Source organism: Giraffa tippelskirchi, chromosome 14, assembly GCF_054371585.1.
Source record: "Giraffa tippelskirchi isolate mGirTip1 chromosome 14, T2T-mGirTip1v1.2.pri, whole genome shotgun sequence".
In the NCBI taxonomy this organism is placed as follows: Eukaryota; Metazoa; Chordata; class Mammalia; order Artiodactyla; family Giraffidae; genus Giraffa; species Giraffa tippelskirchi.
Window position 1 is genome coordinate 56,216,908 of NC_137288.1, and position 13,968 is coordinate 56,230,875.

Consider the following 13,968-nt stretch of genomic DNA (forward strand, 5'->3'; position numbering starts at 1 on the left):
TGATCCTTGGACCCTGGCCCCAGCCCAGCAGGGCTGGGGAGCTGCATCTCTGGGGAGGCCGGTGCTTGTCAAGGAAGGAACATTCTTGGCTCCGAGGCCTCTTCAGGACCTGGGGGTATTTTCATAAGGGTGTACCCCCAGGGCTAAAGGAAAATTCCACTCTTGGGCAGTATGATACTTCTGTTCTTGGTCATCTTCTCAGGTTCCTGTGTGTTGTACTTTAAACTTTCAGGCTTTGCACTGGGACTGACAGAGTTTGAATCCAGCTCTACTGATCAGGCTTAGATAGGTTATGTAGTGTTTCTCCACCTCGATTTTCTCATTTGTTCAGTGGGATTCATGGGGTTATCTTGAGAATTAAATATCATGTAGAGGAATGCGATTAGATGACCCTCAAGTTACCTCCAGCTTCAAGTTCCCATAGCATATACATATACAAATGCATGTAATAATAGCTGACATAGACTGGGCACTGAAAGCATGTTAGACCCCAATATTATGATTCGTCCTTAAGTGTCTCTTACTTAAAAGAATCTTTGATTCTATTCATATTTTTAGAATGCTGTTGAACTTTTGAAAGTATGGACTTCTGTGTATAAATATCTAGGAGGGGTTCATGTGTTCTTTAAATTTCTTTTACTTTCATGTCTGTTGAAGACCAAAGGTGCTTTCTTCCTGCAGATCCGGACTTGTTGCTCCCTCTCCTCTTCCTTCCTCATCTACTCCTATTGAATAGTGAATGTCGCTCAGTCGTGTCCAACTCTTTGTGACCTAATGGACTATGCAGGCCATGGAATTCTCCAGGCCAGAATACTGGAGTGGGTAGCCGTTCCCTTCTGCAGGGGATCTTCCCAACCCAGGGATTGCACCCAGGTCTCCCACATTGCAGGCTGGTTCTTTACCAGCTGAGCCACAAGAGAAGCCCGAGAATCCTGGAGTGAGTAGCTGTTCCCTTCTCCGGCGGATCTTCCCAACCCAGGAATCAAACCGAAGTCTCCTGCATTGCAGGCGGATTGTTTACCAACCGAGCTATCAGGGAAGCCCTGCTATTGAATAAGGGTTCATAATTATCTGTGGCCTACAGTGATTTTAAAAGTTTTAGACTGTAGAGGAAGCCTGCTCACCAAGGTGCCCCTAGGTTTCCTGCCTACAGAACAGACTCACCCAGCTCTCCCTGCTGGTATTTCCTGTGCTCTGAGCAGTCTTCCTTAGAGAGAACACATCCATGGAGGGAGACTTTTGATGGCTTCACCCCTAACCTGTGGGTCTTAATTGCAGATATGCCCTCAAAGATATGCCTCATGGGAAGGCTGGCTCAGGCCAGGCACAAAGGAAAGGATAAGGAGACCCAAGCAGAGCTGCCAACCAGGGAGGATTATGCAGGTTGCCAGGCAGTCGCCCACTGTGGACAGCGTGCTGAGGTTTTGTTTTAATACATCTGTGCTACATCAACAGAAGGTTGTTTTCTTCTTGCTCTCAGAATGTAGAGTAGTGATAGTTGGGATGTCTTGGAACCTCACTCTTTAAGTGCTTATCCCTGACTGATGGGAACCAAAACCAACAAATAAGTAAACAAATGTCAGTCCAGCTGCTAGAGTCCTGCAGAATATCTCAGGCTAGCTGAAGAGAATGTGTGGTCTTAAGCTAGGTTCATACTTCAGATTCTAAGTAAATCATACGATTTCTCTTTCTCCATTTCCCCTACTCTTTCTGGATGTGTACGTATTTGTTTTTTTCTTGGCATGGCCTGATGAGGAAAAAAGGCAGAGGTCCTGGATGACATGATAACGTACTTTCTTATCCCTCCATGACCACTTTTCATAAGATAACGTGGTCATTGAATCAGGTTGAAATCAAAAGTCTGAGCTAGTGGTAGTTCATAGTTATTGAGGGGTAAGGTGAGAAGGAAGAGGGAAGGCCTGAGATTTATGTACTAATTTGGGTTGAAAATGTGCTTGGTTTGCTATAGGCTGTGGCTGTGACTTTGAAGATGTTCTTATTAAAAGGATGATAGTCTTTACTGCTTCCCTAGATGTAGGCATGAGTCTCAGCAGTTAGGGGAATTTCAGTTGTAATGACGGATGAGGGTATGGAAACTCCTTCTATCCAGGGAGCTTCACTGAAACATATGTTATGACTTCTGTCATTGGAAGTACCCTCCAGAAGAGTGTGTGTGTGTGTGTGTGTGTGTGTGTGTGTGTGACCTGAATATGTGCATCATGTAAAAGATATACAAAGACATTCTCATGACCTGCCTCTGAGCTTTACCCCTTGCCAACATGAGCATTCAGGGAACCACTGGTATTAATGATGGTCACTAGGTATGACATATGCAGGAGATTGGCAAGAGTTGCCATGCAGAATGTGACTTGCGAATAGATGATTTGTGGGTACGGAGGGACTGCTTGGGACTATGGAAACTTGAAGCTGGAGGTAACTTGAGGGTCATCTAATCACATTCCTCTACAGGCATTCTGGAAGATACTCTTCAACCTCGGCTTGAAAAATGTTAAGCAGTCCAAGAGAGTCCAAGCCAGGAATTGAACCTGGGTTGTCTGATCCCAGAGTTCATACTCCTGACACTTAGGTATCCAGACAAATGATAGTAACCTCTCAATCTGGGTGAATCACATATCCCTAGGTACTTAACAATGAAGTCATGGGATTCTACATTTTTACTTGGGTTTTATTTTAAGTCAAATCACTTCAAAGTTGGCACAGTGCTTTGCAGAGAGGATAATGACAAGGTCTCTCAAGGTAAATTTAGAAATTTTTTTTTAACTTTCCTGAAAATGCTAATGAGAAACTCTGAGAATGCAAATACTTTCAATCAGTGTACCTTGCCTTTCTACCTCAATTCTCGCCAGAAATTAAAACACTTGGCCTGTGACCTGGATCATTTTTTCTTTTAATTGCTACTGGAAAGTGATTCCAGTACTTATTCATTCAAAATACTTTTGACCAGTTACTTTATACAGGCTCTGTAAAAGGTCCTCCACATATAAATTTGAATAAAATGCTCTTCCTCTCCTCAAAGGATTCACCATCTTCTGGGAGAGACAACATGGATATTTCTGTATGACAAATGCAGTTAGCAGGATACACGAGGTGCTATGGGAACAGAGCCTGGGAAGCCAGGAAGGTTTCCAGAGGAGGTAATATAAGGTTATGATGTCTAGACTCCTCTCTCTTTCTCACTTGTGTGCCTATAAGAATTCAGTGCTCAAATTTTTGGTTACTTTTTTCTGACCTCACTTCCTCTATAGCCGTGTTTTCAACAAACGAATTAAGCACAACTTTTGTCTACCTTAGTGTCTCACCTCTTTTCTATAGTAGTTTTATTTTACCTCTTAATTCCCTTACTCAATCCAAGTAATTAGGATGGAGCTTAATTTTCAAATTTAGATCAGTTGAGGAATTCCCAAGCTTGGAAAGCTTTTTTTGGGAACACATTAACTTTTGATCATTCCTTCATTATCTTACCCTGAAAAATAATGAGTTGTAGATATTGAACTTAAAATGATGGAATTGGAGACTACCAGGTTTGGAAGGGTCATTAAAGGCCATCTTACCGAGTGCTTGTGTATTATACATGATGCATCTTTCACCTAGGTGGGCCTGGCTCAGTCCCTCAGCTAGTTAGGCTTGGGTGGATCTCTGCTCAGACTACTTTGTTTTTGATCCCTATCAGTTTGATCTCTACCTAAACTGTTTGAATTGTGGTCACCTCTAGAATGATCTTGATTCTGTCTCTTAAGTGCCCTTCAATATTCAATGAATAAGTCCATTTTAAGTGAATGGCTATTTACTTATACCTCTCTTTTATCTCTTATGAAGTTGTGAGGTATGATCATCTATGCAATGCTCCCCTGGCAATTAAGAGGGATAGTATAAATAGTCACCCACTCCGACTGGCAGTGTGTGGATAGGCAGTGAGGCCTGGACGTTATGTCAAGAAGCTCTTTTTTAGAGCCCTGTCACCAGTGGTCTTTTCTCCCTCCTCCCCTGTCCATGGCAGGTGGGCACCCAGCCCCGAGTGTTCCCATTCAGCTACTCCTGGTTGATGTCAGGACTGCAGGGCCCTAGCTCTTTGCTCCATAGCACAGCCCATGCTTTCAGTGGGTGGCCATTCAGACCTAGCCTTGATTGATTTTTTTTCCTAAAAGGCCAAAGAGAATATGATTTCCAAACTAGACAGAATCTTCTCTTATTTTATTTAGCAGCACTGTGAGGTAGGACTGTCAGGATAAGACTCTATCTAGAAAGTTAGAAACTCCCAAAGCCAGAGGGACAGGAAATTTCATGGTAAATATTTAAGCTCCTGGGCTCCAGGGCAATTGGAAAGTACCTGTTAAGAAGCTTTCCTCTCTCCCTCTAATTCCCCGTATTTATCACTTGAGCTGTGCCATTTGGGCTTATCCTTTATGCTTAAAGAAGTCCTGCCTTTTAATCTGTTAGCTAAGGGAAAAAAATGTAAAGAAATATAAAACATCCTAAATAATAGCACTGAGAGATAAAATTCTGGGGGGACATTCAATGCTCAGATGTCCCTAACCTGAACAAATGTATTCACAGAGGCCCAGCTCTGATGCTGATCAGTTTAGTAGAGGGAATACTTGGTACAGGATCAGGAGAACTTGGGACTGGTCCTGGGTATTCTCCTTACACTTTTTCTGTTTGTACCTCCATTTCCACATTGGTAAAGTAGGGAGATTTTTTCTTAGACTACATCCCAGGAGACCAGGAGGAGACAAGGTGGATAAAAATGCTTTAGAAGTCAAAATGTGGGCAGTGGAAACCTGGTATAACTGTGGTCTCCTCAGGCCAGCATCATCCTGATGTTGGTGCTTTTTCAGTGTGGAGTTCTGCATTCTCTCTCCTCCCAAATACAGGAGAAACTGAAGATTAAAATGTGAAATGGCTTGCCCAGTATGTCTCCACTTAAAAGTGCAGAACTGGGTTACACACGCAGCTCAGACTCTCTCTGAAAGGCGAACTAAGTGTCTGGCAGTTGATAATCATCCCCTCAGCATGGACTATCATGTTGGGTTGTTAGGTCATCCTTATGGTTTTGCCTTGTTTCTGTGTGGCTCTCATGTTGTTTCCTGGCCCAACACCATCCAGCCTGTGTGCCCTTGTCAGGTGGAGAGAGCCATACCAGTTTGCCTCCTGCTGTTCTGCCCTGTCCCTCAGACTAGGCATCCATTTCCTTGAGTGTCTTGAGCTGGTAAACTGAGTACACAGGAGGCTCCTGGACACTAGTTAGGAGGAAAGCAGGGACTTGTTAATTAAGCTGACATAGACCCATTTGGGGCCAATGATAAAAGTCTGATTTCTCAAACACTTTGTCAGTTGGGGCAGAGTGGCACTGATTAATACTTCCCATGGAAAAGCAAAAGCTGGGGAAAAGCCCTCCCATTTCTGAGCTTGATTATTATATTTACAGTCTGAGCAAACTTTTGGAATGTCACCAGCAGATTCCCTGGGGCATAGTAATCAAGTTCCTTGTGTGTGGATGGGCTGGGGGCGGGCTAGTGTGTGCTCTAAAGCACCCTTAGCTTCCAGGCCCCCTCCTTTCCCTCTCCCTGAAGGACGCAGTGCCAAGACTAGAGTTGTTTAGTTTGGCTTGAGTTTGGGGGCATGGATACTGAGCTGGCCTGGAGGAAACCCACTTGCTGATTGCTTGTTTCAAAGTCAAAGTGTAATAGCCCCTGGAAAACAGAGCCAGCTCGCCTCCTGTCCCTCTTTTCATTTTCAGGTGACAAGGGGCTAGTGCCCCAAGACCTGGAGACCCACTCAGCAGACTGTTAGAGTTGGAGGGAACCCCTAATCATTCATCATTTTCCCCCGAATTTTGTTCTGAGCACTTTGTAAACTTGGACTCAATGTTGAAAGATTCCTCAGAAGTTTGCTAGTGAGAAATTGGGATCACTTGTTTGGTATATCCATAAAGAATGCTCAAGCACAGAATCCTAAGTATTCTTTACTTATATCACTTGATTTTCTTTACTTGATCTTGTGAATTTTACTAAGCACACAATTTTTTAAGACGTCAATAGTTTATCTTTTCTGGGATCAGATGAGGAATTTTCTTATGTTGGCACATCCAGGGGTGAGATACCATACTTTTCCAACAAGTGACTCATTTTCTTTTCTTCTCCAAAGTTCTTACTCTAGTTTTTGGCCCTTCCTTCACCCTCTTTTCAAGCTATCCGGGTGTCACAAAAGGAAGGCTGAGGAGCCTGTGGAAGGTGGAATTGTGGAATTTGTAATTCCTGCCCAAAGCCTGAAGCAGACCTGGGATCTCAACCTTGGAGCCCCTGCAGAGTCTGAGCTGGCTGCTGAGGTCTATTTACTTAGCCCCAGAACATTTAATCCTGTTCAGCATGGGGTGATGTCAGTGGGTCAGGCCTTGGAGCTGGGCAGCTGAGTGGAAGCTGAAGGATGAATGGCTGGTTGAGGCTGAGGTGTTGGGTGGCCACCGAGCATTGGCTGGAGCAGCCTCCGAGCCACCGCTGCATGTTGATTTTGTAGTGAGATCATTACCTTGCCTGGGTTGTTAAATGCGGTTTAATCTTCCTTAAGGCAGAGCTGGACAATGTTGCTTTTGTGACTTCAGAGAGTCACTAGAACATTAGAGGAGGCCAGGTTTCCAGAATTCTACCAGGAGAAAATCACAACCCCTGTCAGAGTCAGGGGGTGGGTGATGCTTCAGTTCCTTTATAATATGCACCACGTCACTGCCAGCAGAGCATCACACTTGATGGGGATGCTGGGAGGCAGGAGGGCACGCACCAGGCCCCCACAAAGTGCTTAGTGCTGTGGGAGACTTTCCTCACACAGCGCCCGGCACTCCCCCAAAACCAAGAATGGATGTTCCAGGAGTGCAAGGCACACGCCATTCGCTGAAGACGTCCAGATATATAAACAGCCTGGGCTTGTGTTAGTTTCCTTTTGTGACAGGGTGGAGTCTTAAATTTTCTTTTCTTTTTTTTTAAACAACAATAATGGCCTGTCAGTGGTTACTTTGGGGACAGACAGTTGGCAGGAGAGTTCAAGGACTAGGAGAGGGAGAAAGGGAAGGAGAGAGAGGAAAAGAGAGAAAGATCTTTTATCCAAGCTGCCCACCGCACACTGCAGGAAAACTTTGTGAGGAGGTGGCTTTGAGGAAAAGTCTGAAGGCGTTCTGGGAGCCTCTCCAAGGGTCGTCACCGAATTACCTTCCTTGACTCTCCTCTTCTTACCTCTGCACTTCTGCGTCAGACTCCTAAGTCATTGAAGTTCCATCCTACTGCCTTTTATTTTTCTCTGTGGTTGTTTTTTTTCTCTCACCTTGTCTTTATAGTCTAATGGAATAAAATTTAAATTACAGCCTCAAAGATTCTACAAACCACCAGAATCTCACACTACCCCCTGCGTATGCACACTCGCATCTGCACATACTGTACTTTCCTAACAACACTTTGGGGCTACAGAATAGAGCTCCCTGCTTGCTTGAGTGTGGGATACTCACAGCTTCTCTCCTCCCAGCATGACCTGTGCCATCAAGTTATTCAGAAACAAGAAACTCATGCAAACCAGTCTCCTCCAATGCTCCCAGGGAGGCACATGTTGCAGGAGACCATGTGCTCCATGGTAATAATCCTCAAAAAGCTCCAGAAATAGGAATCCGTTTCCCTGCCTTCCTCAGTTACCTTCTTGGTATCTTACAGAGGAAGTAGACGTATAGCTGGGCAGCCAGGAGCCCAGACCCCTGACTCCTTGTCTCACAAGTCATGCCTTTCCTATTTTGGAACTGTCATTTCTGTATTCTTTTCATCCTTTGGTACACGAAATTTTAAATTACCCTCATCATCTTTTAGGATAATGAACCTTAAATATTTGTTTTTTTCCAAAGGTCTTTTTTTCATACTTTAGAATATATACACTTGCTCTTGAGTTCCACTGAACAAGTTCATGCTGGAACTTATCATCCCAGTCTTGGTTTTGTGGTATTCTTCGTTTGAAATGTCCATATACACGCCTTCGTGTTTATTCATTCATCCAGTCAAACAATGAATGTTTATAGAAAATTGGCTCTGCGACAAGCGTTGCTCTAGACCTTGGCCTTACGTTGTATGAGACAAACATCATACTTGCCCTCATTGGGTTCTAGTCTCCTGGGGAAGAGAGACTTTATTAAGGAGATACAATTAAACTGTTGTAAGGCTAAGGAAGTAGGTGTTATGGTAGCCCACAGCAGGCACTCACCTTAACAAGTCACGAAAGTCTCCCTAAAGAAGTGGTGTCCACACTGTGAACTGAAGAACAGGGAGTCCACTAGGTGAATGGCAGATTGGATGAGGTGGTGACAAGTCTGGCTGGGTCGAGAGAAAGAGTTCTAAAGAACAGGGACAGCTTGTTCAAATGGTGCCAAGGTAAGATTAAGTCTAGAGCTTTGGAGGAACTGACAGGGGCCAGTATGGCAAGGCTGAGGCGAGCAAGGGGAGAGAACTGCCTGAAGGGCCAGTGAAGAGAAATTCAGGGGTTGCCTGGAAGGTATTTTCCCAGCCCTCTGTGGAATTCTGGACTTCATCCTATGGACAATGCAAACTCATCAAAGAATTTAAGCAGGGGAATGACATGACCTTAGTTACTTCTTTCAAGGATTGTTCTGGCTGCTCTGTGGAGAAAAGATTGTAGGGTTGTAGGATAATAAGGATGAGTACGCAGGATGTGCTCACCTAACTGAAAATTCTTAAGAGATGGGGAAGAATTGGCCCAAGGTGGGCTGTTTAGCTCTGCTCCCACTGTGAGGTGTTTTTTTGACATATCCTCTTTTTATCACTAAAGCTACAGTGTTAAGTGTGCTTCACACACATACGCACAGACACACAAACACACACACTCACACACCAAGAGAGGGATCTACATCATGTTCACTTGTGTACACCCCTCCCCCCATTGCTTAGCATAGTTCCTGGCATAAAAGGTGCCCAGTGTATGTCTGCCAAGTTGATGAATGAATGAATGCTCAATTCCTCATTAGACTCTCTTTTGAAACAATTTCCCTGTTAAGGTTTACCTTGGTGTTCAAGTGATATGCAAGGGAGGAGGGAGCGATACAAAGAATGAACTAGGAGCCTGGGTTTCCATTCCACCTCTGCCTCTGAGAAGCTGAGCAAATGGGACCAACCTGTAGCTTCTTGACATCCTGTTCCTTCTATTGTAAATGAAGGAATTTGGCTAGAGAAAGCCTATTAATCACCCAGTTGCTGTGATCCTATGACTTAAGGCACTGTAACATGTTTAAATCCAGCACAGCCCTTACTGTTGACAACCCTCAGTATTTTGAGTTTGTCATAAAATATCCTTTGCTGGAAGGATGTTGGACAACCAGGACTATTTTATCATAGGGTGCTGGATCATACCTTCCAGTCTAGGGATTAGAGAAAATGAGACAGCCATTAGGAGTGCAGGACAACTTCAATCAGAATGTTCGCAGACACTTAGAGGCCAGCTTCTTCCAGCAGGGCATAGACAAAAAAGAGGGGATTCCATTATGAAGAGAGAGATTTGTTTTCTTCTTACTCTCCCTTGAAGAGAAAGAAAGGGGATAAGAGAAAAACAAGACTTGAACTTTCACATCTTGATAAGAATTTCCTGCTATTTACAACATGTAAAATAAACTTTTATTTATTTTTTTAAGAAACACATTTTTGCTACTTGGCCAACATGACCGCTTTGGGGGAAAGATATAGTCATTTGGTTCCAATATGTGGGTCAAACAGAACAAAAGAGTACACAACTTTCTTTCTTTTTAAAATATTTATTTACCTCACAGGGGAAGGAAAGAAAAGTCAGAAGGAGGCAGAAAGGAAGCCCGGTCAAGGCTGCTAACCCTAATGGCATTTCATAGCTGTCTGGAAATTGCCTAGACTGGGTGTGTTCATTTTCTTCCTGCTGGAGGTCCATGTTGGGATGGGTGAAGGGGTTGTTGTTCAGTCGCTAACTTGTGTCCGACTCTTTGCAACTCCACGGACTGCAGCAGATCAGGCCTCCCTGTCCTTCACTCTCTCTTGGGAGTGAGGGGAGGTTTTCTTAAAGGGCTGTGGACAGAGCTAGATATTCTTTCACGCTCAACTCAGATAATCAGTTAAAAAGGATTGATAAAGGTCTACCATGTGCTTTTCCAAATGTTCTAGGGAAGGCAGAATACCCTGAACCAATCCTCCCCTCTGCCAGCTTATGTTCTAGATGGGCAACCACCACTGACTGGTCAGAAAATGAGGACAAAGGAAGGTAGCCTGTCTCATGTCTGTAGCCCCTAACAGTTTCCATGACCCTATTTGATCTTCACTCGATTCTTACATGTAAGAGATTCAGTGAACTTAGAAGAGCACTGGACTTGGGGTCAGAATACCTAGACTTCGAGACGTGGTGAGTCACGTAACCACCAAAAGCCTGTTTTCTCCTCTATTAATTTGCTTTCTTTATTCCTATTCTCACTCTTCCCAGGGTTATTAAAAGGATCAAATAAAATAATGAATTTGAAATTGCTCCACAAACTCTGGGAGACTCAAAAAATGTATCTTGTACATTTTGGGGAGGGGACAGACTATAAGTGTTCTGCGCATTCTGGGAATGAAAGCACACAACATAAATGATAGCCTGAAGTTCAGAGATTGCTCAAGGTCCCATGGCTTGTCTTTAGCAGAATCTTGGGTCTTCATCCAGGAAGGGGTATTTCCAGTGTAATCTGTGGTTTCTTTGCCCATTATGGGAATTCAGATGAAAAGGAAATCAGTGGGAACTGTTTTCATGAGAGAATTTCATAGGTCATCAAGTGTTCATGGAACTCCTTTGATGCATTTTTTTTTTTTTAAACTCCCAGCATAGATACTCCCAAGGTCTATCCGAGGTAATAGTGATGGTGCAACATACAGTAGTGGTTGGATGTTAGCAGCAGTACATGGTCAGTGATCTAGGAAGAGACCACATACCAAAAAAATGACAAAGATAATGATATTCTACTGTGTTTTATAGTTATTCAGACTTTCACGCATATTATAATATTTGATCCTTTCAGAATTCTATAATACAGGGAGAAAAGGCATTTTTATTATCCTCCAATTTTAAATGCCTCACCTAAGGCCCTGGAGAGTTTAAATAACTTGTTCAAGGTCATGAAACTTGCAAGTGATGCATCAGGCCTGGGTGTTGAGACTTTAAATTTTTATCTCCATTGTGCTAATGCCACTAGTTGTTTACTTTAAGCCTTAGGTCCTTGGTTTGTTTCACCTATATTGCAGGTTTCTTGTAGTATAATGAGCTAGCTTAGAAAATAAGTGGGAAACCCCATTTCCAAGCAGGCATGGGGGTCAGGGGATGGTGGGAAGGTGGGCAGGAAGCAGTTTGAGAGGCTTGGTCCTGAAAGGCCACTGACATGATCTTGGGTAATTTAGTGTCTTTGATTCTGATCTGGAAGATGAAAGGAAAGGGCTGGATTGTTCTCTCCAGCTCTAAAGTTTGTGTTTTGAGATACATGGATCAAATATACTATTATTCTAAACTTTCCTTAAAGATACAATATGGAGAATAAGAATTTTCCTTCATAGTATGCTGGTTCTTATAACCCATTTTATTTTGTAGAGTGTTTTGCATTTTTGAGAATTTGCCCGTCTTGTTTCATTTATTCTTACCACATTCTTTAGAGAGGATGACCATGAATGATTTTTATGACTTCTTCTTTTAAGGCCATTCTAAACTTTCAATACCTGAAACAGTCCTAGCCCAGACCTGCCTCAGGGACCTTGCACTTGCTATTGCCTTGTCTGGAGCACAGTTCTCTGCCATCATGTAACCTGCTTCTTGTCAATTGGTGGGCATGTGTTGTTTTACTCAGAGGGTCAGAGGGCCCCCTCAGTTGAGGTCCCTGTTGCCATCACTCTTATCACATTGACCTGTTTTAATTTTTTCAGAGTATTTATTGTCACCTGAATTATGAATATCTGTTTATATTACCACTGTCTCACCTTTCTGGAATTTAAGCTCCAATAGAGCTGTTTCCCCTGCTCCCATTGTATAACAAACAACCTAGAGCAGTGCTTAATATTATAGCACATAGTAGGAGCTTAAAATCTGTTGGCTGAAATCTATATCTTATGAGAAATTTAGTGACTTGCTCAAGATTACATGGTCAATGAGTAACTGACATAGCACCAGAATTCCACTTCTGTTTCTCCTAGTTACCTGCTCTTTCCACTTGATATTATGCTGCCAAAATGTATGCATATTTATACCTGGGAATTCCTGATGACTACTGATAAAATTTAAATGATCTTGAGACATTTGTGTGAAACGGAAATGCATTTGTTAAGGGAAATGAGGAAATCCCTGAGGCTTACACCATTCAGCTTATGATAGAACTTTACAATCTATGTACTTTGTATATTCAACATCAATCATCTCATATTTGTTTAACTCATTTTTAAAGGAAGCTTATTTTAGGAGCACTTTCAGTATTTTTTATTGACGATGTTTGGATTTTCACATATATAAACACACTGTCATGCACACACACTTACCAAGGAACATAAACAATGACATATGGGTTAGATTCCTGGTCAAGCTGCAGAGATTTTCTCTCTGACAGAAGCTCAAAGGGCTTCATGTGTGAGACTATTACAAAAAAGGCATTGCTAGGGCATGGCTATTTCCTCGAAAATCTGCCTCAGAGGTTACATTTGCAGTATTTCCTTAATGGCCCAGTTTCTCTCAATCACCCATTATGACTCTATCAGCTTACTGGAATTTGTTTTGGGCATTAGGATGACATCTTGAATGTCACCTAGATTACTTCTTAATTATTTATTTTATTTAGTGCTTTGTGGCACTAATTGCCTTCATTTGCCTTGTGTTTTCTCTTTTCAGCATTAAGGAGATTTCCTCTGGGTAAAAATTTTTGAGCAAGGCAATGTTTATTAATTTCACAGTCTCTGGACTTTCCTGTATCTTCATTCAGTCTTTAAGCCAACTTCCTGTCTGTGACAGAGCATCTCCTTTATTTGCTGGAAATGCAATATATGTTTTTAAATTTTTTGTTTTATATTGGGATATAGCCATTATCATTGTTGTGACAGTTTCAGGTGAACAGTGAAGGGACTCATCCATACATATACATATATCCATTCTCCCCCAAACTCCCCTCCCATCCAGGCTGCCACATAACATTGAGCCAAGTTCTGTGTTGTTTACAGTAGGTCCTTGTTGGTTATCCATTTTATATATAGCAGTGTGTCCCTGTCCATCCCAAACTCCCTAACTATCCCTTCTCCCCATCCCTGGCCCTCCACCCGTACCCCAGCAACCATAAGTTCATTATCTAAGTCTACGAGTCTCTTTCTGTTTTGTAAGTAAGTTCATTTAGATCATTTCTTTTCAGATTCCACATATAAGGGATGCCATATGATATTTCTCCTTCTCTGTCTGACTTACTTGACTCAGTATGACAATCTCTAGGTCCATCTGTGTTGCTGCAAATGATACTATTTTATTCTTTTTAATGGCTGAGTAGTATTCCACTGTACATTTATACCACACCTTCTTTTTCCATCCCTCTGTTGATGGACATCTAGCTTGCTTCCATGTCTTGATTATTGTAAACAGTGCTGCAATGAATATTGGGGTACTTGTATCCTTTCGGATTATGTTTTTCTCTGGATATATGCCCAGGAATGGGATTGCAAGGTCATATGGTAATTCTATTTTCAGTTTTTTAAGGAACCTCCATACTGTTCTCCATAGTGGCTCTACCAGTTTGTATTCCTACAACAGTGTAGGAGGGTTCCCTTCTCTCCATGCCCTCTCCAGCATTTATTGTTTGTGGATTTTTTTAATGATAGCCATTTTGACTGGTGTGAGGTGATATCTCATTGTTGTTTTAATTTGCACTGGAAATGCAATATTTAATAGTTATTTGAAAGGTAC

At 42.5% G+C, this 13,968-nt stretch overlaps 2 protein-coding genes across 6 annotated transcripts in view; one reads left to right on the forward strand and one right to left on the reverse strand.

Moving 5' to 3' along the window:
* Positions 1 to 741, reverse strand: part of LOC145534400 (uncharacterized) — a 46,680-nt gene extending 45,939 nt beyond the window's left edge. Inside the window, exon 1 of one of the 3 annotated variants that reach the window (XM_081561788.1) lies at positions 641 to 721. In XM_081561788.1, the coding sequence (XP_081417914.1) occupies positions 641 to 719 (79 nt within the window). In that variant the 5' untranslated portion in view covers positions 720 to 721. Of the gene's footprint in view, positions 1 to 640 lie in introns of all 3 variants that reach the window. The other 2 variants (XM_081561790.1, XM_081561789.1) reach the window with 2 other exon arrangements.
* The window catches only part of SETBP1 (SET binding protein 1), an 890,090-nt gene that overhangs the window by 584,526 nt on the left and 291,596 nt on the right, over positions 1 to 13,968 (forward strand). The window lies entirely within an intron of this gene.